This window comes from Gracilinanus agilis, chromosome 1, assembly GCF_016433145.1.
Source record: "Gracilinanus agilis isolate LMUSP501 chromosome 1, AgileGrace, whole genome shotgun sequence".
NCBI classification, from domain to species: domain Eukaryota; kingdom Metazoa; phylum Chordata; class Mammalia; order Didelphimorphia; family Didelphidae; genus Gracilinanus; species Gracilinanus agilis.
The window spans coordinates 240194955-240196919 of record NC_058130.1 but is presented as its reverse complement, the minus strand read 5'-3'; the positions used below and the strand labels follow the sequence as shown (position 1 = coordinate 240196919).

Sequence of the window (1965 nt, the reverse complement as noted above, 5' to 3'; positions counted from 1 at the left end):
GCGCCTGCCTGAAGAGGCTGCGGTTCTCGCGCTTCAGCCGCCGGTTCTCGAGCCGCAGGCGGCCGTTCTCCTCGCGGAGCCGCGCGTTCTGCCGGTCTCTCTCGTCCCGCGCGCGGATCGCCTCTTGGTGGCTGGCGGCCAGGTCCGCGAACCGTTCCTCCAGCTGCTGGCGGGCCCCGCCCGCGCGGCCTCGCCAGCCTCCACGGCAGCAGCAGCCGCCGCCGCCGCCAGCCCCTCCGAGCGCCCGGCCCGAACGCTCCTGCCCACGGCCACAGCTACCCCCGCCATCGCCATCGCCGCCGTCGCCGCCGCAGCCCCAGCGCCTGGCGGCGGCACCACGCATGCGCCACATCGGTCCAGTCCCGGTCTGCCTCGCCCGCCAGCCCTATTAGTTGGCCCGCGCGCGGTAGCGCGTGCAACCTCCGGACACCCGGAGAAAAGCAGCGGCTGCAGCCGCCGCCGCTGCCGCCGCCCAGGCGATGGAGGAAGAGGTGGCGGCGGCTGTGGCTCCTGGCTTTTGTCCAGGGGAGGCCGGGGTTTGCTCGTTCTAAGGCGTGTCCCGTCTCATGTGGTGCAGCTACCCCCTTGGGCCGTATGCGAATTTGGGGACCCGCTCCCGGGCAATACCCACCTGGTGTTGCCTGGAGATCCCCAGCCGCACATCCCCCAGGCAGTGCTGCTGTTGGAGGCGGTGGCTGCCCTGGAAGGATTGGTTAAACCAGCCCGCCTAGGGAGTGAGGCCTTGGTTTCACAGGAAGCTCAGACAAGCGCTTGCAACTAAGTTGCAAACACCCGGGATAAACCAAGTACAAAAAAAAAAATCCTTAAAAAAACAAAACACATATTACTACTGTAGTATGGGCCAGCAGATTAGGAATATCATATGCAGGTTTCGGTACGGCTAGGTGGCGCAGTGAACAGAGTACGGACCCAGGAATTAAAAACTTCCTGAGATCAAGTCTGAACTCAGACACTAACTGTGACCCTGACCAAGTCATTTATCCCTGTTTGCCTACGTCTTCTCATCTGTAAAATGAGCTGGAGAAGGAAATTGCAAACCGGACCAGTACTTCTGCCAAACAACAACAAATGGGGTCACAGAAAAATCAGACAGGATTGAAAACTCCTAATCCAAAATAACTAGGATGGGGTTCAATTGCCTTAAAAGTTCATTTACTATATTTTGAATTAATCTAAAATGACTCCTCCTTAAGTTTGTGAGTTAGTTTGCTTTCAAAATGGTAAAGATCCCTAAATTTCTAAACAAATGGTTTTCAAAAAAAAATTACTGGAAAATAGAATTGTCGCCACTAAAATTGTTCAGTGAACTTGCCAGGCAGTTTGCCTTTATGACTACAATTAGTCCCTAAGAAGTGATAATCTAAAAGTTAAGGTATTTCACGATTAAGCATCTACTAAAAGATCATAAGGAAACTACAAATAAAATAGAAATAGGATGAATTGGAAATAATGATAAAGAAGGCACTAGTATTTAGGGGAACCTTTAAAAGCTTCTTGAAATACATGGGATTTTAGTTGAGGCTTAAAGGAAAGCCAGGAGGTAGAGAAAAAGAGAGAAAAAATCCCAGCCAAAGGTGAGCACTAGAGAAAATTACATGATGTCAGAGATGAGTATTTTTAAGTGACAACAATGAAGCTGCTGTCTGAATCTTGGACAAGAATGAAATATAAAAAGAATGGAAAGGTAGGAAAAGGCCAGGCAATGAAAGGCTTTAAAAGCCACACAAAAGATTTTATATTTGGTCCTGGAGGTAATGGGGAACCCCTGGAATTTATTGAATGGGGTTATAGAGGAGCAGCCATGGAAGGCAACTAGGATTTTGACCACAGAAACTGATATAGCTAGATTCTCTAGCCAACACATGAAAAGCCTGCTTAACCCACACTATATGTAAGCCTTGAATCAAAGTTTTACTGAACGCTAAGAGCAAGCCCAGGTTCACT

The 1965-nt window shown here is 50.5% G+C and overlaps 1 protein-coding gene across 1 annotated transcript in view; it reads right to left on the bottom strand.

Annotated features, from left to right (window-relative positions):
• Positions 1–414, bottom strand: part of TUSC1 (tumor suppressor candidate 1) — a 6410-nt gene extending 5996 nt beyond the window's left edge. Inside the window, exon 1 of the mRNA XM_044657491.1 lies at positions 199–414. Within this exon, the coding sequence (XP_044513426.1) occupies positions 199–352 (154 nt within the window). The 5' untranslated portion in view covers positions 353–414. The remainder of the gene's footprint in view (positions 1–198) is intronic.
• Between the last annotated feature and the right edge of the window lie 1551 nt (positions 415–1965).